The sequence below is a fragment of the Ciconia boyciana genome, chromosome 4 (genome assembly GCF_034638445.1).
Source record: "Ciconia boyciana chromosome 4, ASM3463844v1, whole genome shotgun sequence".
Taxonomy (NCBI): Eukaryota; Metazoa; Chordata; class Aves; order Ciconiiformes; family Ciconiidae; genus Ciconia; species Ciconia boyciana.
Genome location: NC_132937.1, coordinates 65,495,454 through 65,522,778, shown reverse-complemented (window position 1 = coordinate 65,522,778; position 27,325 = coordinate 65,495,454). Strand labels below are relative to the sequence as shown.

General features: G+C 40.7%; 1 protein-coding gene across 1 annotated transcript in view; it reads left to right on the top strand.

The window, feature by feature from the left end:
- The window catches only part of SHC3 (SHC adaptor protein 3), a 57,585-nt gene that overhangs the window by 23,196 nt on the left and 7,064 nt on the right, over positions 1 to 27,325 (top strand). The window contains exons 3-8 of the mRNA XM_072859349.1: positions 10,159 to 10,222; positions 13,143 to 13,262; positions 16,422 to 16,475; positions 20,772 to 20,823; positions 24,970 to 25,096; positions 26,238 to 26,391. Coding sequence (XP_072715450.1) covers positions 10,159 to 10,222; positions 13,143 to 13,262; positions 16,422 to 16,475; positions 20,772 to 20,823; positions 24,970 to 25,096; positions 26,238 to 26,391 — 571 coding nt within the window. The remainder of the gene's footprint in view (positions 1 to 10,158; positions 10,223 to 13,142; positions 13,263 to 16,421; positions 16,476 to 20,771; positions 20,824 to 24,969; positions 25,097 to 26,237; positions 26,392 to 27,325) is intronic.

Here is a 27,325-nt window from a genome sequence, read left to right as displayed (position 1 = left end):
CCTTTTAACCTGACAGCTTGTGAGGGAGTGTGACTGAAGCTTGGGTCTGTAGATCTAGTAATGTTATCTGTGACTGCTCCAGCTGAGGAACCTAGATCCATAACTGCAGTAAAAGCTTTTCTGTGTATGGGGCTGTGTAAACTTCTCTGTACTGTTTCCCATAACTGGAGAAACAGATGTCAAGGCAGCTCTGATCCCTTTCTGACCCATAACTTTATAAATTGATCCTACTGCATGCATCATACCTGTTTAATCTGTTATTTTTTCCAAGACCTTGCAAAACCAGTCATAGAAGAAGGTCATCCATTTTGGGCCAGTATGACTTCTGGTATTATGCAGTATTTACTAAGTGCAATTAAAAAACAGTTAGAAAAGATAAGCCAAGTTACCCGATTCAGTGTGGAAGTCTGGATGCATCTCTTCCTAATGAGCATACATCATGCTTGATGTATACAAAGCACTTACTCCCCTTCTATGACTGCATCACATCCCTGTCCCTGCCTGCTTTCTTACCCTTGCTTTTCCTCCACATTGCAGAGCTCAAACATAGGAAGTCAGCCATTAGGAATCCTACAGGTGCCTTTTTTCTGTCTTCTGGTTATTGCGTATGTCACTTTATCTCTCTGCTAGCTTTGAGGAGGAACAAAACCCCAAAGTAAGATGAGCAGCACCAATTCCTAGAAGAAGAAACTTCTGTGGCTCAGTCATGGAAGGGTGAGATGTGTAGTTTCTGGCTCTGCTGCAAACATTGGGCATTATTTTGGAGAAACCATTAGCCCCAGTCACAGACAACTGTGATTAAATGCATTAGTGCTTGTAAAGGGCACTTAAATTGTTGGGCGAAGATTTAGAAATTACTTAAAAATTGGGCTAAGATTTCCAGTTATCTAGTGAATTAGACACCCATTTTAAATAAGAAGTTAATGGGAAAAGGTTGTCCAGATATTTTGAATGGCTTTGAAAATCCCAGCTGTTATAATTAATAACATTAGGAAAGCATATACAGTGTGTATGCATGCACCAGTCTGACAAATGAAGAACTGGGACTTCAACTCCAGGAACTGGATTGCAGTCCCAGTGTAAACAGTTTGGTCAGTGGTCTTTCCATCCTTGTCACAGTCATGTGAAAAATCAACCTGTGCCATCTAACACTGTTGTACCTGGCCTATGACTTGTTTTTGTTTTGCTTTTTCACTTTTGTAAATTAAAATGTTAAAACTTGCAGCAATACATTTATCTTTGTGTGAAAGCAGTGAGCAAGCACTTTCACTTGTCATACTCCATCGGATCTTAACAACCTCGCTGGTGCCTGACAAAAGGTATTGTTATCCTAATGTTGGATCTGATTTGAGGAAAAATGAACAGCTATGTACAATTTATAACAGATTTTTCCCGTTATCATTACACATTTGATGTCTCAAGATTCTTTCACTACAGGAGAAATAGGAGAACTAGAGTAGTATTAATCAGTGGTATTTATTCTTTTGTGTAATGTCATGTGAATTCTTGAGCAAATAAATGGATGTGCAAGCCAAGGGTCAGCAGTTATGCATAATGATAAATAAAAGCCAGCTGAATCCACATGTTGCATCATTAATTACCCAGTGATAATTCTTGTAACACGTGTGAAGTCAAGATGACTTTCTTGGGCAGCAAGACGAACAGAAGCATTTAATTTTCAACATAGCGGAGGAACAGGAGGACTGGCAGGCAAGACCACTGAGCTAACCACAGGTGGCAAACGGTCCTAAGATCATCTGAAACCTACCATCATCGTCACAGAAAGGGGCCACTCTTAAGCTTGTGAGGCCAGGCCCTTTGTGCCCTCAGGCTGTTTATTAAAAAAAAAAAAAAATCAGGTAAAATTCTTTCGCAACATGTGCAATGTTTGCAGTTCATATAGTATGTTTGTATGCTTATTGTTAAATCTGTTATAGTGTAATGAGTCTTCACTGCTGTGTTGTACGCATGAGTGTAGTTATGCACTGGATTGAATTAGAATAATGTTGCATGCACTGTTTGTCGTACAGCAATGTCATACTACAAGGCTGCATGTTCATTGGCATCTAATTGAATGCAATCAGTTTACTGCATGCAGCTTCAGAAAGTCACACCTCCTCGTGCTGAGTAAAACATTATATTGCATGTTGTGTTAATAGCAAGTAGAGGGGAGGACTGAAATACTTTGTATCAGCAGTGGACCTGAATCCAAACTCTGATCCCAGTCCTCTCCATGAACTCTGTTGGGCTGAACAATTTGAAAGAGATTCCTCTTGAAATTGGGGGCCTGAACTTTATTAATTGTGAAAACCAAAGCCATTTATGCCAATATCCCAAGCTTCTGGAGGGGAGATGATGGAAATCCAGATTTTAGAGCTGGTTTCGAGTCCAATGCCAAACAATAGGAATTAAGTTTAGTTGATGTAGTGTTTCTTTCAACCACATCTGTATTCTTCGCAGAAATTCACTGTCAGCAAGCATCACTGAAAAAAGGACGGAAGACATTGAAAAGGAAGAATGTTTCCCCTGTGATTTCTGAAGGTGGATAGGTAACATGTTATCTGCAGTGAATTCTGTATTCAGTCTCCTCCTTAACACGCTCTCTTGCTTGGAAGGTGAGTGTGGTTCACCCCTGCTTTCTGCTACGTGGACTCTGGATGTGGGGTAATGCTTAGGGGATGGTGCTTAGGGGATGGCAGAACATGCATACCCTCACCGCAGTCTGGATACAGAGCTGTATGCAGGAAGGGGTGTGAATGAGAATCCTCTTTCCTTGTGCACAGTTTCTTCAGGGCCAAAGCCCTGGGAAGCACAGGGTGCTCACTACTGCTCAGTTCACCAGGAAGCAAGATTTCCAAAAGTGGATGGGGACATCCTTATAATTCATACGGCACACCTCTAAGTGGGGCAATGACAGCTATAGTGCCTGATACTGTCAGAGAATAATTTACATTTGCTCATTTAGCTGTCATTAGCACAGAAATAGGTTAGAATAAATAGGGTCTTGTATGCCTAACATTGAAATCTTTCATTTTCAATGTAGTATTAGTGGGGAAAATGTTAGCTAGTATTTGGATTAATTCGACTAATATATGGTAATGCAAAGCCTGAGTAAGAGTAATTAATTGAGTTCCCCAATTCCCCTTGTCTTTGTGAGAAAGCAAAGAGTCTCTCAGGGTATGGGGAAGGTGGAGAGTTGAAAGCCAAATGGAAAGCAGTTATGGATATAGAGGCACCACCTTTTTGGGTTTTCAGAAATCTGGTGACTCCACGTGGTTCTGCAGAAGCAGGACTGAGGCGGAGTGGTCTTAACATGTTTTAAATGCAAATCGCAATGCAAAGTTAACAACTGCCTAGCACCTTGGAAACAGACACTCTCGAGTTCTTCTGCTAATAGCAGCTTGATTACACAGAGAAACAAAGGCATAAGGAATTTGAGAGTCTTTTGTATGACATGTCCAATCACACCAGACAGTTCATCACCGCTGGATGGTCCTTTTTGGCAAATACAGCTTGTATATTTATAAAATGTCATATATCTTATGGGGTTATCAAAAGGGCACTGTTAGAACTTTAACCCTCTAATAAAAAAGAGGTTGTGGAAGATATCTATCTCCAAAGTCCTGCTTTGGACACGAACCCAATTAGGGGTTAGAGAAAAATATTCATTAGACTAAATTTTTTCATTTTACTTTTGTAAGGTTTCCTTTTCCTTCCTTTGAGATACCTGCTATGGGCTATTTTTTGAGAGAGAAGATACTATAGTAAATGACCTGAGGCTGGACCCGGTTTGGAGGTTACTATAATCCTGATTTAGCAACAAGTTTTAATTTGTCTCTCTCCATCTCCCTGACCACTACTAGAATAAACAGTTAGAGACCAGGCTGAGTGGAAAAAAGCCTGAAGGTCACAAAAGAAGTTAAAGGATTGGAGCTACCTAACAGATCTAAACGTCCAAGTAAATTTTTCTGTAGTTTTTTTGTATGATTGACCTTGTTCTTGACAGCTGGAGGGTTGTGCAGAAGGAAGGCTTTTGTAGGTGTGCGTTCAACATCAAGGTTTTAGTATACCCCCACTTTATGTTCATAAAAGCTGCAACCAATATTTTAAGAGGTTTCCTCTTTGAAAGATACCCCAAATTTTGGACCAAGATTGTCAGAATCTAAATAATGGTTAATTGCAGATATATATGACTGTGTTCTCAGCAGCGGAGGAGCAGCTGTATGCCTCTTTGGCATCGCCTTTTGGTGGCATACATTTGCCATAGCTATAAGGAAAAAACGGGTATGTTTGCTCCAGTTTTGCTAAGCTCAAATCTGACTCTGTGTGTATGCAGAGTGAAGAGATATATCTAAATAAGGTGTGCCACTGGGTAAACAGTTTCACTATACATTTCTAAAAATAAGACCATTGTTCAGAACTGCTATATTGGAAGAAGTCATCAAGATCAGGTAGACTTCTTTGTTACTGATGAATGAAGCAGAGTTTCTGACACTTACTTGCATGTTATAAAAAAAGGTACAGATTGTACTGAAATTGCCTCAAATATTCCTTAAAGTTAGATCATCTGTAAATACTGAGAACAGAGCTGTCATTGAGCATACCAATGGATAAAAAGTTTCTTTGGCAGTAAAAGCAAAAGAGTCCTCTCAAGTGCATTGACTTCTCTTAGCAGACTGATGTAAGTCTCACACTGAAGACGCAGGAGCGTAAGAATAACAACCATTGGATAGATTGCCTCCTACATGCCTAAAAGCACGTGGTACTCTGTGTCTAACAGTTGCCAAAGCCAACCCTTTTACTGTATAAAGTTTATTCAATAACCAAAAATGAAATCGGCCAGCTTCCTTTCATTTTCTGCTTGTAGATTTTCTACATGTGAGAAAACTCCGTTTCAAGAAACAAAATGAGGAGCTGAGGAGAAGAAAAGGAGGAGTTGTCGTCTCCTTGCTCTACGAGTGAAAACAGCTCGCGTGCCACGTCTGACGATGTCACCTTACTCCACTCCTTTTCTTCCAGGCTTTCCGTCACTTGTGTGGTCAGGACAGGCTTCACTTCGGTCAGGCTGGTGTGACAAATGGCATCGCTTGGTCCCTGTGCCACGTTCTGGGGAGGCTCCCCCGCAGGGGTACTCCCCACAGGGTACTCTGAATTCTTGGCAGTAGGCACATCCACGCCACACAGTTAGCCTCCCCTTTCTATCCATACTCTCTGTCCTGTTTTCTTTAGCTACTTCACCAGCCTTACATCTTCCAGACATGGTCAATTTGGCAGTTGACGTTTAAAGTTCTGTAAACTGTAATATACTGGTTTAGTCTTCAGAGCCTGTGAATGTCCCCTGTGCTACTTCAGACAGCACATGCTCATTTTACCTGTTTTGCAAATGAACAAATAGTATTTCAATTATTAAACAGATTTCTAAAAAAGTATTTTTGGTCTCTGTTTTTTTCTTTTTCAGAAGCAAGTTATTTTTATATTTAGTATAGACTTTCTTTCTCCTTGGCAAATACTGGTACAACACTTAGGAATGATTTATAAATTATTAAAAAAATTGTCAGGAATATAATACTGTTAAGAAATAACTGGGAGCCTTCTGTACAATTCTTCTAGACATGTCATGCTTTCATTTAAAAAGTCCATCTTTTGATGTCTGGTTTTTTAACCTGTGAAGCCCTGCGCTTTGGAGGTGGCAAAGATAAACCTGGGAACTATAGGATACTAGATGTTAACAAGAGAATATTGGTATTTTTAAAGTCTTGTCATACAAAACATTTCAGACTAAAAACTAGTCACAGTTTCTCATCTCAAAATTTGAGATGGCTATACTTTTTCCAAATATGTTGAGAAAATCTGTGCAATTTGTATGTGCCTGTCATTTCCGTGAAACTATGAGTTCCAGAATTCTTTTTTTTAATCAATTAAATCATATTAATTAAGAACAGCAACAACAAAACCTAGCATCACAGCCAAAAAAATCATTGAAACCACAAGAAGGGAGGGTATTTTCATGTGATGGTGTTTCACAGAGGAACAGATTTGAGCTTCCTGAGTGGGCTACTTTATATAACAGTCAGAGTAAAATATGACTAAAGCTATGAAAAATATCAGGGCATTAGCCTTTTTAATGGAACAAAATGGCAATGTAAAATGTCTTTTTTTCTGTCTCAGAGAGATGTCAAGTCACTTTAAAGCAGAATAGGTCAGCCTCGGAAAATGCATATCAGTAATTTTTCACTGGATACATTTGCATGCTGAAATTATATTCAAAATACACAACATGTTTTGTGCCAAGAAAATGACTCCACAGTATGACCATCTGCAAGCAGAAAATACTCTTGGACAGATTTGGAACTCAGCATGTGGTCCCTACTGCAGACAGCGCAGTAGCTAATTTTACAAGAGATCAAGAGAACTCTACACTGGTATTTATCTGAGCCTAGCTAATGGAACAGCATGTGGCTTAGAAAGGTGTAATGTGTGTCTGTGTCGAATAACTTTCTTATTGGAAAGGAAGCAAATGAAGTCACATCCTACTTTTCCAAACTCTTTGCAATGGTTTAGCTGTGCAGATATGTCCAGAACTTCTGCTTTTGCCCTCCTTAGACAAGTGTTTGCATGCACAAGTCAGGTAACAGCACTCTGAACCTAGCAGCACTGTGTATTTCTGGGCTTGATTTATAGCTCAGGTGTTCATGCTGCAGAGGCATTTGCAAATTTGATTTGCTGCAACAAAAGCTTACATCTGCCCTGTACTGCCTGGCAATGCAAGCTAGAAAGAAGTCTTTAGGATGTCTTTTCCACATCACCAGGCTATCTGTGTAAAGACCCCCTCCAAAAGGATCTAGAATATTCTGAACAGAGAGATCTGTGAACCTTCCCCTGGAAAAAGTGTCTATCAGTGCAGCGGAGGGTATTCAGCCATCCTTTTTCTTCCTGTTTTCATCAGATACTTCTGTAAGACAGGAGTCTTACAGAACCTAGTTAGTCCACAGTACTAACTCCCAGGTGGGAGAAGTACTGTGCCTTTTGTTGCAGGTACACAAGGAGCTGCTGCCAGGCCGCTCTGACCTTGCCTAGGCAGGATTGCTCCATGAATATCTTTCCTGGAGTTCCCAGCATTTTCACCAAAAGCATTGTTAACTTAAACCCTGCAGCTGCTTGAGTACATTTAGTATTCACAAAGTTTCAAAAACTGAAGTTAAAAGAATTGTTAAATTCAAGTTCAGACGTCCTGCCTCATCTGACGCGTATCTCAAGAAGCTGTCACCTTTCTCAGTTCCTTCCCCCCAGCTTCCAGTCTTCCTGCAGACTTCGGGAACACTGAGTTCGGTAAACCCAAGATATTTTACTAGAAGTAGTAAGGTAGTTGGAAGTCTGTAGCGCTTTGTTACTGAATGAGAGGATGCATATCCTAGCTTTTCAGCTGCGTGGTGCTTTCCCTGCTCTGCCGAGGCAGGGCGTACAACAGTAACCAAGGCCGCCTTGCCAACCCTCAGCCCTGGGCTCCAGTCTCTTCAGCTGGTACATTTCCTCTCCTACCCTCAAGTGGCAGTTTTGATCAACAAGGTCCTTGAGTTAGATGGGTCTATCGGGTAACACGCTTTATGTCAGATTATCAGGAGCTGGCAGGCAGAAGAGGCAGTAGCAAAACCACTACAAATCCCAGCCCTGCACCAGAAGAATAACAAGCTTGTAAACGTTTTTTGTCAGGTGCGGTGGCCTGAAAATTCCCTTTTCTTCCTACCTGCTCCATGTTGCTGCTAGAGAGAGAAGATGGCAGAGGCAAACAGGAACAGAAAGGAAGTTACAGGTGAATTTATCCCTCAAGCACAGTTCATATCTCTGAAATACAAATAGTTTTTGTGAGAGGCAAAACCTATGAGGGATCTCAATGTGCTAACCCCTGGAGGAGACAAAGAGGATGAAGTGCTGGTGATGCCTCTGTGTCAGCACCTTGCAGCCAAAATGCTTGGGAAGCTCAGACACACCTGGGGAAGCAAGAGGCATGGGTCTGAAAGAGAGCAGTGGGTTGGGGACTGCCACAGGCCTGGACTTCCCACCCCACAGCCTCCAAAGGATTTGGTTCAGTGCAAGAAGGATGGGAAACCACAAGTTTTAGCTCAGTAGCAAGGCTGAGGGGACGGCTCTGTATAACATGAAGTCTGTTTGCTTTTCCTGATTCAAAGAAAAGCATTTTTGGTGGAGAAGAATATTTCTTTTTCCTGATTACATTTTCAGGAGTAACTTGTGTCTCAGTATCATGATGATCAGTGTGTGTGATGCTTGCTGCGCTGTATTTCTAAGATGCATCAGGGCTGCTCTTTTAAACCAACCAATTTTTACCTGCTCTGTAAGAAAAGTTAGTAGCTACTTTAACTAAAACACTTGTTTGAAGTCAAAGGCATATTGTGGTAAATGTGGGAACTAAATACAAGCACTGAGCTGTGAAATGGAGTGCGGTTGTAGCTGTGATGGTCTTGAGGGCATATGCAAGGCAGGGTTTGCAGTGAGAGGCAATTTTATTAGATGAGCAGATGTAGTTGGGAAAAAAAAAGAAAAAGACAAGCTGTGGAACAAACAAGCTCTGCTCTAGACCTGAAGATTGTGTGCCTGAAAGCTTTTTTGACTATCTCGTGCTATAAATCTCACACTTCTTCAGAATGACAGGACTTTAAACCTGCTGCAAGGCCTCTTCCACCCCCACAACCACCCACCCCCCAAAAATAACAAATCCGTGCGATTCTTTCAGGTGATTCAAACTTTGGATTGAGCCCTAGGTAAAAGCACCCAAGGCATAACTATATAGTCATTACTGATTGCAAACGGATAAATCTGTGACATTTGCTGAGCTATTATATGTTGAATGCTGATACGTAGATGACATTTCTCTCCTGACTCACTTGTTGATCCTGTGAATTCACCTAACACATAGTTGAAATATCATCCTGCATATGGCATAAAATTAAAATAATGCATGTATTTATAAAGGTGATGTTTCAAGGTTTTGATTATTTTGACCATTCTTTAGCTTGTAGTTCATTGTCTCCCGTTCTGGTTTTTTTTTTTTTTTTGCATAAAATACGTGTTATTTGCATGTTTTTAGGTCTAAATATAATGTGCTGTTAGTCTCAATCCATATTTAAAACAGTTAAACAATGTTTGGAGCCACCTTTACTCATCCCTGTGCAACTGTTCTGTCTTACAGTATCAATGGGACAGGTCTGTTACAGCATTGTAGCTAACGGTCACGGGAAGGTCTCTGCATGCACGGGAGCAAATTCTAAATACTGACGAAATTGACTATTCAGATAATAAGTTGTTAAATACTGAAAGGATCTATATGATTTGTTTGTAGCAGTATGATTTCACGAGTTTTTGTAGTATACAGTTACTCTCCTGTGAGAGAGTATGAATTCAAATTCATTTTCAACATGCATTTCTTTCATTCAACCTGAGTGTGATGGGAAGAATGAAGCAATATTAGAAAACCAAAGCAAAATGTTAAGGGCATTAATTTTGCTTACAATGTAAAAATAGGGCCACAAATAAATTATTCAGATCGTATTGAACAAATATAAATTAAAATTTTGTACATCACGTGTATTCTACGCAACATGCATATTACCAGGAATATTTTGGGGTTCTGATATTATCTAAAGCGAGGTGGTTTTGCTCTGACTGGAAAAGTGCATAGTATAGTTGTGAGAAAAATCATAGTTACTACCCCTTACATTACAAGAAAGGTTTAAAAATAAGGTGTAAAGCAACGTTGATTAAAGACATGTCTTATGATCACATTCCTCGTGGCTTAATAAGGTACAAAAATGAGACTTGGAAGAAGGTATTGAGACAAATATTCTAATTTACGGTGAGAAAAGGTCTTTTTAATAGTGCGAGAAAACATTTTTATCCTTTGTAGTTCTCAAGATACTCTTCCTTACACTAACATTGACTATTTACTGTCTTCTGCTTCACACTGAAGTAATCTAAATTTGAATGGCACCTGTTTTAGCCTTGAGAAGAGAGCTAACTGACCTGCTAACTATCCTTACTTGTGAACAGAAATATGGTCTGAAGCTGTTCTCTCCCAGTGCATTGCAAGTATAATGAAGAAACCCACACATTCATTTGCCATAAAGCTTTTTTCTGTCTCTTCAGGGAAGCAATCAGTCGTGTTTGTGAAGCCGTACCTGGTGCCAAAGGAGCCTTCAAGAAACGAAAGGTATTTTTCTTTTCTTGTAGTGCAGTTGACTGTATTTTCTTAGTTCAACACAGAGGAGACGAGGCACAGCAGGCAGGTGACTTTAAAGCAGCTTTGAGAATTGCAGATCATTAATCATTTAAAGTATTGGCTGTTTTCACCCACTGTATGTTGCTTCCTGCCCTTTTGGTCAGAATCTGCTTTTATAGTCATCTAGAAGTATGAGTACATCTAGGAAAAAGATTGTGGCTTGCCTTTATGTTCCTACTGTAGAACGCCCCTCCTTTTCCTTTTCTTTCTTCTGTAGATTGCAGGTGGAAGGCTTAAAACAAACAAAAAGGGATTTCTATACTGAGCATGACGTCATATGGTATGGAATAGCCCTTTGGCCAGTTGGGGTCAGCTGTCCTGGCTGTGCCCCCTCCCAGCTTCTTGTGCACCCGGCAGAGCATGGGAAGCTGAAAAGTCCTTGACCAGTGTAAACATTACTTAGCAACAACTAAAACATCAGTGTGTTATCAACATTATTCTCATACTAAAATCCAAAACACAGCACTATACCAACTACTAGGAAGAAAATTAACTCTATGCCAGCCGAAACCAGCACACCTTTTCATAAAATGCATGAGTAAACTGTGGAAATAGGTGCTGGAAGCTATTGCAGAGGCCAAAAATATACATAGTTTTGCAAGGGATTAGATCTGTTCTTGGAGCATAGCTCTACTGGTGACAATTAATGAGTTTGGAAATCACTGATTTCTGGAAGTGGAGAGAACATACCAGGTGATCCTCTGTTCCCTATGCTCTTTCCATAAACACCTGTGGCCGATGCTCAGTGGCCAGCACTGACGGCAGGTCCAGTGGGCCTTGGCCTGACACAGTTATTACCATGCTTTTATTCTTATTTGTGTGGCAGGAGTTAGGATCTGCAGGCAAGGAGTGGAGGAAGCCTCGGCTCAGCTGCTGCACTGATGGCTTTCAACAGTCTTGCACTGCCTGCTTTTCCAGGGGCCTGCTAGGCTAGCAAAGCTGGGATTTAATGCTAAGTCTAAGGGAAGGAGCATAGAAAGCAATTAATTATAGCCCTTGTGTGTTGTGGGGCACAGGAGGAGAACGGGCAGGTGAAGGAAAAGGTCTGCCTGCTTCCCCAGCTGCTCCACCATCTAGGCAGAATCCCATCAGAAAGGGTTGGGATGAAATGCCACTTGTTTGCAATGGGGAATCTTCTACTGGTAAAATAAGGCATATGTGACAACCTATGTCACAGCGTAATTGGAAATTGTCTCAGAAATTCAAGGTTGTGGTCCCCATCCAGATTTATCTCATTGGCATTTCTAGGTTCTCTGGCGTTTGTTGTCAAACCTGAAAGTAAAGAGGAAAGTATCTTTTTCCTTGGAAAGCAAAATGATGCAAAATATCATTGGAAAAGTCGGTTAAACAGCATCCCAAGTGCCTAGAGAGACACCTTGCTGTATTACTGGTTTTAGAAGCAATGTTGCTTATCAGTTATTGAAAAGAAATAGTGTTTTTAAAGTAAGTCTACTGGCTGAGAAGAAAATTTGCCCTGCAACAGAATTTCAGATAAATGTTAAAGACAGATATCTTTTGCCAGTCTGTACTTTTATCATGTCTTTGCCACTAGTGGCTTATGAATTTGGTTAAGGTGACACGTACTTCTTGAGGCCAAGTTTTCACACTTCACCCATGCTGTGCGCAGGTGATCCTTAGGCATGGGCTGGGAATCAGGAGGGTTTAAGGTAAGAAGAGAAAAAAGAATATTCAAAAGGGCTTGTTTTAAAGAGAAGTTAATGAAATCCTAGCTCTGTAACATGATGAAGTTAAAATAGTGCAGCACAAATGTTACATACAAACAGTATGTAGGTATTTTTAATCAATTAAACAGAAGGAAAAGAAGCTAAAACTGAATACATGTAAGCTTTAAGGAGTTAAGAAGCACAAGTGTGTCCATCCTGCTAGGGACAAAACTTTCCAAGCTTGCAGGCAGCTTAAGACAAATGCAAATACAGTGGCAGAAGAACACTGCCTCCAGTCACAGCTTTGCTTTTATATCCTAATGACCAGCATCAATATTCACCAGTGCAAACACAGCAAAGGGAAGGACTTGATCTGTTACTGCTGGGCAGCTTGATTTTGTACAGACCGTGGTTACCTGAATGAGGCTGCTCTCATGCAGCTGTGTGGTTCCCTGTAGCTGTTCAAAGGTGAGAAGTTTGTAGATTTTGCTTTGACAGCATAACTTGTACTTCTACAAAACCTCCTAAGATCTATTGAAAGGCCTACAGAAGTTATCAATAATATTACATCCCCTTTATTAGATTCCCACGCTTTGTACTCATTCTCTGAGTTAGGACTAATCTTTAGCTGCATGTTGTACCACAGCATACAGAGGTTTTAGCCTAAGGCTGGGCTTTTACCTACTGCTAAGAAGTCTACAAGCATGATGACACTGCGTATCCCTTTTTGTGAGCATCCCATCAGTATCACTGGAGTCCCACTTTCCATGTGGCAAGGGGGTAGAGCAGTCAGTAGGTGCAGAGCAAACAATAGATTTCTTTTTTTCAGGAGTTGAAGCTGTTTTTACAGAATAAGAGCAAGCCAATTTAAGATACTGACTTAAGGCATTCATCTTAGTCTGCTCACTTGGTCCCTTGGTGAAGATGAGACTTTGCTGTCTCACAAAACCCCTATTTTGTTAGGTCAAGAGTGGATGAATACCTGCCTAGCTATTATTATTTAGTAGTAATAGTAGTAGTATAAATGAGAAATTATCTCCAGAGGAAAACAGCGGTTGCAATGAAATGATCTTTGAAAAGTTATCACTTTTTAGAAACCTTTAAGATTACAGCTAACCCTGCGTACAATGAAGGTCATCCCACATAAACAGAGAACAAAAATGTGCTTTTTTCCCCCCTCCTCACAGCCACCAAGCAAAGTTCTTTCTAGCATCTTGGGAAAGAGCAATCTTCAGTTTGCAGGAATGAGCATAATGCTGAATATCTCCACCACCAGCTTAAACCTAATGACTCCTGATACAAAACAGGTGAGTGTAACTGCCGTATTAATTTGTGAGGCTTTTGATGAACAGCCTACTGCACAATTATTTGCTGTCTGCCAAAATACTCAGTTGCTCAAAGTTATTATTCCTCAATAATGTCTATAAAATGAATGAAAACAGAATATAAAACATAGTAGGAGTCATAGTTTATTCCAGTATTCAACACAGCTTTGATGAATTATTTTCTTCTTGCCATGTTTCAGGTAGTTCGGTTTTGCTCTTAAAAGACCTACAACATGAAATGGTATTTTCTGGTCGTGGGAGTTCTTGTTGGGTACAATTACAAACTTTCAGAGTGTTAGAAGGGATGCATTTGGAGTAAGCGACTAAAGGACCGAATGTGCATCCCCAATTTTGTTGTCATTCTTCCCATTTAGAGCCTTAAAGGGCAATCTATTCCTGAGGCGCTGCTAAAAATACAGCCTCAGGGATTTTGCAGTGCAGTGAAATGTCAGTCTTTTAGAGAGACAAAGCAGCCTTTTTGAAACAGCCCATTTCTTCTTCTTCATTGTGCTGAAGGTACAGACAGACTTTGGGGAATCATTGCAGTGGATTGTGAATGATGTCTGAGATGAGAAAAATCCTTGCTCAGGGTACATATAAAGAGAAAGCAGACAGACATGCGTAGTCACTGCTGTGCTATTTGCTGTGAGCCACATACTGCGTTAGGGCAAGCAACTTTCTGCCCGGATACAGCTAGAGAGAAAAAAAAAAAATTCCTTCTGTCCTTAGGAGCCTCAGGATTAAAGAATAAGAAAGAATACGTACATCGTCTATTAAAAAGCTTGCCGTTTATTATTATGTTTTCATTGATTTATCTTCATTCTTATCCTTATTTAGAAAACATCATCATCTTCTGCAGTGAGCACTGAGACTGTGGGAGCCGCGTTATGGCTGGTTGCAGTAGTTTGGAGCCTTATTATGGAATATACACAGCAGTGCTTTTCATAAGGACAGTTGCCCCCAGTCAGAAGCATAGGAACTTGATGTTAATCAGATCTACTAAAAAAGTGCCAAACCCTGAAAGTTGCCTTGTCTTCAGCTGACGTCAGGGTAGAAATGGAGTTAAACTGATTTATCCCAAGGAAGAATCCTCCCCCAGATGTTTTGCCTTTTCTCTGAGTTGACAAAACTGTTTATCTTTCTCTCACATCATTCTTTTTGAGATAGACTTGGTCTGGGTGCTGCAGGCCTGGGAAACGTCTGGTTTCTCAGAGATCCCCAGTCTGGCTGTGGTCTCCCTTGTTTCTTGTTTGTGCCAAGCATTTGATTTGAAAATAAGCATGGCCCAGCAGCTTTGCCCTTTGAGGCCCCACCCAGGAAGATGACTGTGAACTTCTGTAATAGCCTCTTTTTCCCAGAGGAGCTGGAAGGAAAGAAAAGACAAGACAAGACAGTGTTGTTGGCCCTTGGGGTAGCAGGAAAGCAATTGCATGTATCACTGCACAACAGTTTTGTGAACATGTTAAGCAGGGATGAGTGGAAGTTGATTTGTTTTGTTTTGTTTATTTGTTTAAAATGTAGATTTGGGTAGACTGAAATGTTTCTAAACTATGTGCCAACATTAGTGAATCATTTCATTTTAAGCAATGCAAGGCATTGGTAATTTGCTATGCTTTGTTTCAATATTTTTTTTGAGGGGGGTGTGGGGGGGGAAGGAATACCCCTGCCTCAAACTAAACTAAACTGTTTAGCTGTGGAATTAAAAAAAAAAGTGTCTGACTTGAACTGATGGTTTCAAGCACTTTTCAGTATTCTTAAAATCTGGAAAAATAAGTTTTGAGGCAATCTGAAATAATTTTTGTTTTTTATGATGCTGAACTAAAAGATCGGGTTATTTCAATTTGAGTTATTTCAAGTCAAGATAGTGACAATATTAAACGTGTAACAAATCTTCATTAGTTCATCTCTATTGTTAGGATCACTTCTTTATGGGAAAAAGAGAAGGAAATCCTCATGATGAGTAAAGGAATGATGCTTCACCACTGAACACTTAAAAATTAACCACATCTTCAGAGGCTACTGTAGGACAAGCAGGAGTATTGAAAATGAAGCACTCTTTACATGAAAGAAGCACTACAAATAGTTGATGACCCTCTCTGACTTGGTGAAGCAGCAAGATCCAGAGAAACTCATGTCGTGCTTTTTTGTTTCCAAGGAAGACAGTTGCTAGTTCAGGTCTTTAAGATGCAGGATGCAAAAACAGCCTGGACAATATCTTTTTAGCCTTGTTTTTCTTCCAAAACAGTTTTCTAAAGTATGTGGTACCCTCTCCAAAGTGACCAGTTAAGGTCCAAATGACTATTATCACATGCTCTGAGGCACTAAATAAGGTGCCTGTCCTATATCAGATGAATTCCTTGGCATGGTAACTCAAATGATCAAGTGGAATTGTCTTTCAAGTGACCTTTTCTTTCTTGGTTGTTACATGATTTCATTATTAAAAGATTTCATAAGTTAAATCTCAGAATAGCAATGGAGCAGAGCTGTTCTCCTTGTATTAGAGGTTCATGACAATTTGTCTCTTCCCAGAGAAATATCGTATTAGTTCAAATTGTACATAAGCAAATTGAATTTCAAATGCCCTGAAGTATGCCTGAGATTTTGTCCACAATGCTACATTACAGCTAGATTCAAAATTCTCTTTGCATATTGCAAACATGTTGGTGTTTGAAACATAAAATGACACAGTAGGTATTAGAAGCAATGTTAGGATCCTTAGCTGGTGTGCAGATTAGCATGATTTCATTGATTTCACCAGAGTGGCATCAGCAGAAAAGTATTTTGATGACTAGGGCCCTTTGCTCCATTCATCACTATCTGTAATAAAGAAGGTGAGATTTAGCAGATTAAAATTTCTCCAAAGATACTGTATGACAGATCTATATGATTTACTGGAGTTCTGAGCACATGTAGCAATTTTGCCATGTCCTGCTAGGTTTTAAAGAACACCAGAATAGATACATGCATCCTTAAGTTTGTTTATATTATCATGCTACTCTTTGCACTCCTTGCAGGTGAAATACAGAGGTGATTTTGATATTGGTTTTGGATATTCACCCCCATACAAACCAAAAAAGAAATCAAAAAGGTAAACTGTAAGAAAACCTACTGACTCACACTTATTCTTTCTGATCCATACAGATCATAGCAAATCACCATATGCAATCTATTTCCTTTGCATCTGGAGGTGATCCGGTAAGCATTTCTTTAAAGCTTTCCCCCACATAGATATTGCTTTACAAGGACTGTGTGACAAAATGTATTGCATATCTTACTGAAAGAAAAATATAACCACAATAGCTCCTGTTTCTTGTTTCATAAATTCTTCTTGATTGTTGCCATCAAACTCTTTTTGAGGGAAACAACTGACAAGCAGTCATAAATCCTTCTCTTTGAATGACTGAAACGAAAAGTATCAAAGGGCTGTGAGCATTCATATAATAACTGATAAGCAGGGCTCTGTTTTTCAGAGTAATGTAGCATAGCCATATGGGTATCATGTGAATTTTTGTCCTGACTGTTTTTTATTTTGTACTTTTGACAGTAATAGACTGTGTTGCAGTTATATTTATAGCGATGTATGCATTTATTTTTTTCCTTCTCATCTTTAATTATACATTGAGAAGACTGTGCTAAATAGTGCCTTCAGGTATATTCACTACACTCATGCAGCTTGAAGACAGGCTTTCAGGAAAAGCCCAGATCTTTCTTTCTAGTTGTGCAAAGCTTTCAGATACACCTACACATTTGGTTCATTTAGATCAAAGGGCAGACTCCTGCTTGTTGCGCTTTTCCCTGTTCATCCATAAGCAGTCCATCCAAAGGCACATTAAATGTGCTTAAAAAGTATTTGTCACCCAGGAAGCAATGGGAGAATTATAACACAGGGACATTGCTCACCTCTTACCTTAGAGGTCTGAAATCTTTTAAAACTAGTTTAATTGAATGAGTCTGCCTTTTCCTCCATCATAAAATTATCTGTCATTTATCAGTCATGTACGACAGGTAAGGCAATTTCTAGCCTGCTTTGTGAGTTAATTTTCTCAGTTCAGCTCTGTTCAGTTGAAGATCCTTGGCACTTTCTCTGTTCATTTCACTATCCTCAGAAAACATAAAGGCAAACTTCAGTCTTAGTATAGCTCTGCTGATCTCAGTTCAGTTCCAGAAGGGAGAAGGACACCATATCATAATAATTTGGGGAACAAAAAATGGATCAACAGCAGCTTTGAAATACAACAGATTGCAATGGATGCTGTAAATGAACAATTCCTGAAGTGGGCAGAGGAGTGATTAGCACAGTTCCCTGCCTCCGTAAGAAGATTCTTCGCTCCCCATCTGCCATCCCAAATGCTAAGTTCTGGAAACACCATTGCACACTGCCCACTGATAAAGGAATTTACCAGGAAAGAGGAGAGGAGCAGCAGTAGAGATTGGATTTGGAGTAAACAAGCTCTTCCAAATGTTTTAGAGATAAAAATGATGCTACTGAGTCAGTGAGCTACCAGAGAAATCAAACTGCATGGTGTAAGGGAGCCTATAAGAGACAGTGAAATTGTAAAGTTGCATTCCCAATAAGACCACTGCATGGAGATCTCATTCTGGGGGTGGAGACAGTAGGTATGAGTATCTAATGACGCTCTACAAGCTTGTCTCAGTGGGCTAGTATCTGGCATAACTTTAAACCAAGAGCTTGTTTATAAAGCAGGTGGTTCCTTTGTCCTGCGTGCACATGGAAGAAGACAAGATGCAAGGACGTGATTTAAGTCACAGCTTTATTAAGCCATCTGAGGGTCATCCAGACATAACTTTTCATCAGTGCTTAATGACTTCCACTTGGTGGAGGACTGCCACCACCAAACCATATCCCCCAAACACCCTTGGGCTCCAGCCTGTAAACTCGTCTCCTCATATGAGATTCAAAATGGATGGAGAAAGGCCATGCTGAACTAGGAACCCAGATCTGTGCCCATGTTTCTTCAGGAAATACTTCCCTTATTTTGAATTTTGAAGTTTGGTTTATTTAGAGCGAGACTGCCCCCACTTCTCACCCTATCCACTTTTCTGCTCTGGATATCTGCCACACATTCGCGCCAGCAATTAGCTTTGCAACTTTTCTCCCACTCCCTAAGCGTTAATTACCTTCATAATTCAAAATTTATCCACTGGAGAAGTGTTCCACAGTCTTGGAGAACAGCTTGAGTACCATATATATTTTTGCAATGTTCCTCTTTGCAATGAGTCAGACAGTTTCTGGCTGTGTCAGTACATGGGAGCTTAAAAATCTCTCCACCAAATCCTTTTACACACCATTTCAGGATCATTTTTAGTTTACTTCCAAGACTGTGTTCTGGATCTGCTTTAGCTCTCTTCAGCCCCTCCTTACAATATACTAAACATTTTTCATCCATAGTCATTTCAGGTAGCTGTTTCCAGGCTGCTAGACAAGACATCTGTTTTTGGAGATGCCTGCTGAAATTTGAGAGAGGCAGATCTCATAAGGTCTAATAAGGCAGGTCCCTCAGAGGTCCCTGAAGGCAGTAGTTTTTCAGTTTCAGCCCTGCCTCCAAATTTTAACACCGCAATGCAATTTCTTTGAGGCGAAAATTGTAGCTCATTCATACTTGTCTTCAGTCCTTGAATGTCAGGGACCACTTTGCTGCATCAGCCCAGCCCTGTATAGCCTTTTGATGGGAGTCTTCTAATTTAGCCACTGTGAAATGTGCCCACCTCAGGTCCTTAATGCTTTGTCATAGTCAGCTTGAATCTGAGAGCTTTAGATGAAATAAAGAGTAGGTGGTTCCAGTCTCTCACACCCATGCTAGCTATGAGATAGATCTATGATTTACTCAGGCATAAATGTATCCATTAGCTCTGTCTGTACTAGTAAATAAAATGATCTGTGGCCTGTTTTCTGGCCCCGAAATGAAACAGCACAGTGCAATTTGCATCCACACATTCACTCTCTTCCCTCCCAGTGGTCTCTTGGGATCAATGCCCAGCATGTGCTGGCCCCTCGGAGGGTTTCGGAGCATGGTATGGGAAACCAGCGCAGCCAGGCAAGGGAGAGTAGCAACAATTAAACAGTAAGGACAACCGTGGGACAACTCTCAGGCCTTTACCTTGGCTCTGTTTTATTTGCTGCTATAGACATCACCACTTTTCTCGTCCGCTTACTTGTTGATATGCATCATTACTTCTACTCAAGTCATTGCCCAGACACTGTGTCACTGGGTGCTTAAGAAATTACTGGAAAAAATGCTAGGGCTATTCTTCTTTGCTCTGCTTTTTTTACAGACCAACCTCATGACTGCTGTGTCTGAGTGCCTTCCAATAGTGCACTAAGTGATATGGCTACACATCTGTCACCAGAACCATGAATGTGCTTCATCATTTCCCTCGCCCTCTCCTTAGGAAGGAAATTGTGTATGCGTGCAGCACAGTGATTTGTTTTGGGTGGGTGGTGGTCGTGTGTGCTTGCACTAGAGAAAGCTAAGCTAAAGAAGTCTATCTTTTAATGGAAGATTGATGTTTGTTATGACAGGAGATCTTGACATAATTGTCAATGGTCTTGGATCAGTCCCCTGAAAAGGCTTTGGGTAGATTTATGCAGCCAGCTGTAGTGTATCCTATATATACCTCAGTTAGGTTTAGCTATACCTGACTACCCAGGCATGTCAGGAAATACCAGATCTACCCAGGACTTCCTGATAGCATCAAGGATATATGGCATTGTCCAGATGTGCCAGCAGGCCTCATGTTTCCCAGAAGCACTAGCCTTTCTGTTTCATCTGCACAACGATAAAAGTCTGCGCCGCTTGCGCACAGGAGCGTGAGGGTGGCAGGAGAGCAAGCAAAACATGCCCAAAGAAGATGTCAGCCTGCTCTTGCCGGAAAATCCACCTGGCATGTGGCAATGGGGATGGCTGGGAGCAGCCCATGGGCTGGAGGAGAGCATCCTGGGAGACTGCTTGTCACAGCCATATGTGCTCCTCTGAGCACCTCTGTGCCATATGGCGTTGTAGTCAGTAAAGTAAACACACCTGCTTGTCACACGTGAATAAATGCCACTGCTCAGTATTTCTGGGGAGAAGGGCTGTCACTCCCACTCTCTCTGCCACAGCAGCAGTTGATTATTCATGTTCTGAACCAAAATCTCTGGGTAGTTTGAAGATGAGGACTTGTAATTCTACTCCCTTCTAAATGAGGCCTGATCCAAATCCTACTGCATTTGTTTAATTGATTTTCAAAGGCCTTGGAAGAGATTTTTAAGTTCTGCCGGAATAGATCACACTCTGGAGAAAGCAAAGTGGTGGGATCAGTACCGAAACCCATAAACATTTTTATGGAGTTTAAGTGGTATATAACTGTAGAGCAAAATGTGTCATTTGAGGCTCTACCCACAGGAATATGCACACTCTGGACTGTGATCTTTTGCTATGATCATTGCAAAGATTTTTTGCATTCATTGTAGGTATCTTAATTTTTTGACAGGATACAACTGACTATGTTGCATATGTAGCAAAGGATCCTGTTAATCGGAGAGGTAAGTTAGAAATATCTATTTGGCACCTTTTTTCCTTTGAGAAACATGAATTATTCACGGTATAATTCAGTCAATTTTTTTCTCCCCAGAAAAAAATAAATGCAGCCCAATGAAAAGATTGCCTTTGACAGAGTCATGGAAAGATTGTGTAGCAATAAGGAACAGCCATGCGCAAGTTGGTTCTCAGACTTGGAACAGGTCTTTCCTGTAGTTCATCTCCAAATATCACTTGGATTCTCTTCATCTCTTAAATCAAACGCTTGCCTTACTTGGCTGCGTGAGCTTCTAGGCAACAGCTAATTCTTACCTACACCCAATCACTATGCAAGAACTAAGCAGTTCTCTGATTAAGTCCTCCGATGAGGTGGCTGAATCTGTTAGGTCTTTTCAGTACACACCTAATTCTTCCTGGCAGAATCAGATTCTTTACCAAACAGTGAGCTTTCAAGCCAGCTTGCTGGAGGCTGTAATCCTCTTTCTCAGTGAAGTTTTATTCAAGGTTGTATTGCTTTATGAGCGATCAGTCAGGAACAGGGAACCTCTTGTTGATTGTCTTCAAAGACTAAGAACCAGTTCACATTCTCAAAAATAAAAGTAAATTATAAAAATTGTAAATGACAGTCTGAAATAATAGGTACAGAAAACATTCCAGCTTGTAATGCAGAAAACATCACTAGGTCTTAATGCTAGATACAAAGTATTGTATAATGTACCTGAGAATCTATTTATTATTCATAGATTCATACAGAAAAAAAGACTAGCTCCAAAAAAAGACTCAAGCACTTCCAACAGGATTTCTGCAGAATTCAGACATGTTAACTCCAAAATGCCAACCCTGCAAACCCTGAGCCTTATCATGGGTGCAACTAATTTAATAGCTTCCGTATTTTGTCACCTTTAATGATCTTAGATACCTCAACAATCTGTTGTGTCCATATGCAGAGATGTCCAGACTTGAGAGCTTTAGCTCATAAGTAATACCTTCAGTAAACATACAAATATGCTGAATATTAGTGGAACACCTAGAAAACTTATGGGGAATGGGAGGTAGGGAGATAGTCCAGTTCTTTGCCATGATTATTATGTTCCAACATCATGTGTCCCCCATTAGAAAGGCTCCAGCATCGGACTGTAGGCTGTATGGTGCAGAGCTGTTGTCCACCCCACCTACTTTAGCAGTACCCTTCTGCTAAACCAGAGGCTGATTTAGTTGTACTGAGAGATCTCAGTGGCAATGTAGTGGACCAGCATCGCAGACCAGACATTTGCACTCTAGGGTCTGGAGAAGCTCTGTTCTCTGTTTTCTGTTCCTGTGTGAGTGGATTTTATATAAAAACTATTTCATGGACTATGTTCCTTATATCTAAGTTGAATGTGTTTAGCCTTAGCTTCCTGTCACTGTTCCTTGTGAGCTAGTCTATCCTAGATCGAGGAGTCATCTAAACACCTGGTATTGTCTTCCTGTGGTGTATTTAGTTCAAGTCATTTCTCAGTTTTTCTTTAGGAAAAGTTTGACAGAGTGAACTCTGTAGGTCTACAGCTGCAGTGCATGTTTGCCATCTTTCATATAATTTCTGTTCCTCCTCGTTTCATTTTTCTGCATTGTTTTAAAAAGGTAGATGATGCCTGTTATTGTTTGGAGTAATCTAGTTTTAATGTCAGCAATCTATAACAGAGGCAGCACCTTCCTATTCTTACTTGCTTTTGTCCTCGTCATTAGCCAGTTTCTCATAAGCCCTTTTTGCTGCAGTGAAGCACTGTTATCTCACGTGAAATTCTTTCACACTGTGATGTTTAACCCTTCTGTGTTACATCTTTCCATGGGAGCTTTCCCCAGCTGTGTGTGTACATCAGTGGTTTGCAGATCACTGACTTTGTATGTGACCAGTATTAAAACACATTATTTAAAAGGTCTAGTTTACCAGGGGATCTGGATTGCCCTCTTGCACCACCTCTGGCTATTCTGTCAGTCTTTGTGTTATCTGCAAATTGCTTTAGAAGTGAGTTTGAATTTACTTCTGTATCTAGTGAAAATGCTACTGCTGCTGTTACTGACACTAGCACCGATGCTGTAGTATAGCTTTCACTTGCATATTAGACTAATTTCTTCCCAAGGATGGAAAAGCTCTCTTCATGCTTTATATTCTGGATCTAGCAAGCTAAAGACTGTCTGTGTTCTGCTGTAATATTCACAAGAAATCATCTCTATGTGAGCCAAACTTTCTCATCCTTTTAGAAGAAGCACATCTCCTACCTGCTGGAAGTCCATTCACGTATCCAAGGAAACAGGTTACTCATTATGTCACCTACCGAAACTACTTAATGACTCATGCTTCATTTCAACTCCAGACAGGTTTAGCAGTGAGCAATGTAGCCTCTTTAAATCCCCACTCTAGTTATAGAGTGAAAAAATTATAGCTTTTTTTGGCCTAACTACTTTTGGTCCACGTTCATGGAGATAAGTCTGCACCTTATCTGGGGGCTGATTCTTCACTGCCGCCAGCAGTGGTGCAGAGGGGGTAAACAGCAAATATCCTGCTGCTAGCCAGGGATGTCTACCTCTGGCTTTGAACACCTGCTTTTAGCTACCAAATCCACTTTCAACATGCAGCAAAGGACATTTCCCCTGATTCAGACATTGCCTCAGCATGCTGGTTGGCACAGCAGATGCTATAGGGTGAGAAGAGAGCATCACTGCATCTGTTTAGCAGGGCAGCACTGTGACTGGTGCCATCTCATGCTGCATGAGGTGCTGCTGCTGCTGAGGGAGAGACAGCTTGGTGCCCTGGTCATTCCATACCTGCATAACTGAGGGTTTCTTGGCCCGTTATTCTGGCCTTTTCAGAAGTCTGTCCAGCAGATCAGCCTCTGAGAAGTCATTGCTAAACCTCCTTAGTCTCCCTATATTGCTTTAAGTAAAATTATGTCATGGCCAAATGTCATGGCCAACCCTTATTTGTAGGACAATGGCATCCAAAGCACTTGAGTCCACTGAGCTGGACACTGGGCATATACTAAAATGCAGTTTTTCAGCTGGAGAATTTATTTTCAGGTTATTGAAGCAGTCAGGGCCGATAGAAATTAGTAACTTTGAACTTTGAAGGTCCCACCGTCCTGCAGCAGGACTTGGAAAAGTACCAGAGTTTCAAATCCAATCCAGGCTCTAGCCGCTAGACCATGTGCTTGTCCAGCACTGAATATGGAAAATAAACTTGTGTGGGCTTTTCTGCATATCACCAAGGTGTTCATTCAGATCTTTAGCTTCCAGCTCTTAACACCCATCTACATTCCTGCAGTGTTAAGTGAAATCCTCACGAGTTCGCCTGTTCATGTTGTCACATAAGATGATACCTCTGAGCCACTCTCTGATTTAAAACTGGGGTGGATTTGGCTGCTCAGGCAGCTGATAAAGGTTTCTCCATCTCCCATGGGAAGAGAGCGTGTGTTGCCAGCCTCCCTCCTTACTGCCTCTGTCACAGCGGGTTCAGAGAGGTGGCACATGGGGAGTGCCGGAGTTAACCAGGGTCCTGGCTCTGTGCTCCCCAGTGATCCCACAGTTTGCTGGGTGTGGACGAGCAGGAAAAGGTACCATCCCTCTGTATTAAAGGAATCAGATCAGGGCCTGGGATGTAGGAAGTATCCTAGTTACTGCTCCTCCCTCAGCCTGTCATTTGGGAAATTCTGTAAGCTCAAAGGAAGTGAAAAGCTTGCAAACTTGGGGTTATTAGTCATAAAACTGAAGTGGGGATAAAATTGAGGAAAGCAAAGAAAGCTTTTTTTGTTGTTACCATCTACTAATATTTTTATAATCTCAACTTAAAGCTCAGAATTCTCATATCATCTCTTGCATTCAGGTAATAACGAGTGAAATTTTATGAGATTTCCTGTGTTTATGGACTTGTTAAAATTGTGGAACTGATTTGTGCTCTTGCCTATTGCGGTTACACACCAGAGCGATTTTATTTAACCTTTAAAAAGACCCCATTGCCTGAAATTCACTGTGCCAGAATTGGGTTTTATTGAGATGTGCACACCATGAGTAGGGCAACTATACCTGACATGTAGGTGTTTTGGCATAGGTCAGTGCATCCCACCATAACATAAACAATTATTTGCATGTGCATGTGTCAAATCTTTTTCATTTAGCTTGTCATATACTGGAATGCTGTGATGGCCTGGCCCAGGATGTCATCAGCACCATAGGGCAAGCGTTTGAGCTTCGATTTAAGCAATACTTGCGATGCCCCTCTAAGATACCTACTTTCCATGATAGGTGAGTACAGCTGCAGAAGAATGCTAAAGGATCTTCTTTAGCTTTGTATTTACTTAATAAAATGTGCTGTGGACAAAGTTGCTGGAGACAGAAAGGATTTAAATACTTTAAAAAGAGATTTCTGCTGAATTAGCAAAGCAGGGTTTGCCTAATGAACATGAAAGGAGCACAGTCATTTTAAAAGAATGGGCTAAATATGGATTTCACAGTGAACTTACTGAAATGATCATGCGTTTTCCCTTGTAGTTAATAGGCAGAGTTGGATGGCCAAGAATAGATGTTATTTGTGGCATTTTCTCATTGCTGTTACTGTTATAGCAGCTCTGTCAATTTAGATGAAGTAAGCTAGAGTTGCTGGGCTTCCAGAATGACTAGTGATGTTTCACTGTTTCTGATATTAGCCAGGGTGAAGTTTTTAGGAATGTGATGTATTGTACAGAGGCTTTGACTGCATTTTTCTCTGGAGGATACAAAATCTGTCTGCTTGTATATGTTTAAAAGACTGGATATAGCATTCTGTTTTCTTTGGTGAGCTGTGTTTTTGACATAGATTGCTATATGCTTGCTAACATTACTATAAATACCAGTGAGCTGGTACCCTGTGTAATCTCTTATATCAGCATAAAATGAGTGTATGGTGAATATAAAAATGCTACTATCCTAATCTGGAAGCATTCTGTACTCACTTTAGACTTGGATAAATGACTGTTAAATATAGACTGAAACCACAGATCCAGTCTCTTGCCTTTGTGAATTTCTTCCAGATTTATATTAGTGATAGAGCAGCCATAATTAAAGACAAGGTTTTAGTGCTTAGTCAATCAATCAAGTAATAATATTACAAATGCTAATGTAAGGTTAAATAAAATTGTTTGTTAATGCCGTTTATAGTGGTTTTTAAAGCTAACTAAAAACATCCTTTACACAGAATTTCACCCATTGCAAAGGAGGTTTAGATCAAGTTTGTCTAAACAGAGAGGGTCTGCTGCATGATCCATCATTGCTTCTGAACTTATAATGGTAGCTGAATTGTCAAAATAATATGCAATAGTGATCACCTGACAGGCAGTCTTAACATAGTGCAAGTATCTGTAAGTGCTTTGCAAGTGAGGGGCAAAATAGAGCACTCACTTTCTTACAGGATGCAGAGTTTTGATGAGCCATGGATGGAGGAAGATAACGAGGCAACAGAACATCCCTATTACAACAACATCCCAAATAAAATCCCCCCCCCTGGTGGCTTCATTGATGTCAGGCTCAAAGGAAGACTTCCCACTGCTGCAGATACAGCTCAGGTCAGTGCAATTGCATCTCTGCCCTCCTGCTGATGGATCCAAAATGTCTAAAAAACGTGTGTTTTAAGATGGATACATTGGGACCATTTACAGCTCACAGCCCTTCATGTGTGGCCAGTTTCCTTTTGAATGGGCATTGAAGATCCAGGGGGCAACAAATTAGGCAGGTTCAGAACAAACGAAAGGAGGTGAGCTCCTCATGGTGTTAAAAGATTACGCAGGTTCAAGGAAGAGAAATCCACTGAGGGTTACTACATTTGTAGAAACCATGTCCGCTTCAGAGAGTATCATATAGTGCACACTAACTGGGAAAGATTTGATGCAGAACCGTTATAACAATCTAGTGCAGCCATTACTAACAGCGCATTAAGTTAATAACTCAGGAGCAATCAGTATTCAGCCAGGTTCCTAGGTAGGTTTTCCACCTCATGTGGAACTGAGGTCAGCTTGGCTATTTCTACCAGCATTGCTGTTGGAAGTTTGACTACAGTATCAACGTAGCCGCCTAAGAGGAGTTTTCAGATCCAGCACAACTCTGCTTAAATCCAGAGGGGCCTTGTCTGTAAACAGCATCCTTCCTTCAGTACCCAAGTGCGTCCCCTGGTACCAACCTAAGTCTTTCAGCTCATGCTTTGCAGGGTGCTGGGGGTGTCTTCTGGTCCCAGGTGTGTTTCTGCAGAACGCTTTTCCCAGGCACAGCTTGTCAGGGCTCACTACGTGAAGACAAATGTACTGGAGGAGATGATGCATCATTTGGGATTGCGGGGGTTAATAAAAGCAGGAAGCAGGGAAGTTTACATGAAGGTCACCGGTAATATCTTACTCCTACACAAATGCATTTGTAAGATATATATTCTGACACCATGATGAATCGGAAATGAAGAGTGGGAGTACACAGAATACAGCCAAGGAAATTGTCAGAGCCACTCATAAT